Source organism: Propithecus coquereli, unplaced genomic scaffold (genome assembly GCF_000956105.1).
Source record: "Propithecus coquereli isolate 6110/MARCELLA unplaced genomic scaffold, Pcoq_1.0 Scaffold10, whole genome shotgun sequence".
NCBI lineage: Eukaryota > Metazoa > Chordata > Mammalia > Primates > Indriidae > Propithecus > Propithecus coquereli.
The window spans coordinates 1658443-1659630 of NW_012133858.1; the positions used below are offsets into that span (position 1 = coordinate 1658443).

Sequence of the window (1188 nt, forward strand, 5' to 3'; positions counted from 1 at the left end):
CTAAGATAATATTTTAAATCTGTTGTTAATAAAGGCATTGATAGACCCCAAATAAACCCATAAGCCAAAATTCATTGTTTCATTTTATAAATAATGAATAAACACAAGTATACCTTATGAGTATTGGGAGAAAAGAGTATATGGTGAGCAAAAACAGATATATCTTCTGCTTTTATTCGGCTTACATATATTTTAGATAGCTTATACTCGAACTTTGCTTTCAAGTACTTTAAAAATACATCCCTTTCTTACATTGTATGTATACAAAATAGCTTTTCTATGATCAAACAACAGAAGAGTAACTCAACTAGGAACCAAAAGGCTGGGTGAGCTCTTATACCTGCTCTATCTGAACTTGCTATGTGACCTTGAGTCACTTCCCCTATTTTTTAAGTTTCTCATGTGTGTGAACGCACGCGCATACGTGTGCCCACGTACATGTGATACATAGTATTAAAACAGCACCAAAATTTCTTCTGGTTCAGAAATTGATTCAACCTTCTCACCTTGATTATTTCCACCAATTGATCCACCCCACTGTCCCCTGGAAATATTGGTTGTCCTAGCAACAGCTCAGCCAACACACAGCCAGCAGACCATACGTCTGAAGAGAAAAGAAAACAGAGGCTTATTAATACTTTGTTGCTTGAGTGAAAAATATTTGTATAAATTTTCTAATTTTACTTTTATCACAGAGTAAATATCACAAGGAAAAGAATGCATAACAGAGAAAAAAGTCATAAAACTTCCCTAATGCATTTTTAAATTAAATGTTAAACTTACTAAAGAGAAAACAAGGGCAATAGAAGTACTCTAATAAGGGGTAAAGTCTATTATTATCAAACATCAGATATTCAACTCTTCAAATAACAAGACAGAGGATTACAGCACCAAAGTTATGGCATGACTATCTACTTATAATACTTAAAAACTAAGTCAAAGCAACAATCTCTGCATATTAGTAGGTGCTTACAGAGAAGCAGCAAGGATTCAATCTCCCATAGACACTGGGATTTAAGCTAATGCAAATTCTGAGGAAAATTTTTAAGATTTTAAATGGCGGACTTTTATGCTGTAAGTTGAGTAACCGAAAAATGTGCTTAGATGTATGGTAATTTTTAAATGCAAAGGAATGGCAAATATAGAGGAACATATTTTATTTCATAAACTATAAAATAATTCACTCTG

The 1188-nt window shown here is 32.9% G+C and overlaps 1 protein-coding gene across 1 annotated transcript in view; it reads right to left on the bottom strand.

The window, feature by feature from the left end:
• The window catches only part of GSK3B (glycogen synthase kinase 3 beta), a 262122-nt gene that overhangs the window by 102915 nt on the left and 158019 nt on the right, over positions 1–1188 (bottom strand). The window contains exon 6 of the mRNA XM_012639510.1: positions 507–604. Coding sequence (XP_012494964.1) covers positions 507–604 — 98 coding nt within the window. The remainder of the gene's footprint in view (positions 1–506; positions 605–1188) is intronic.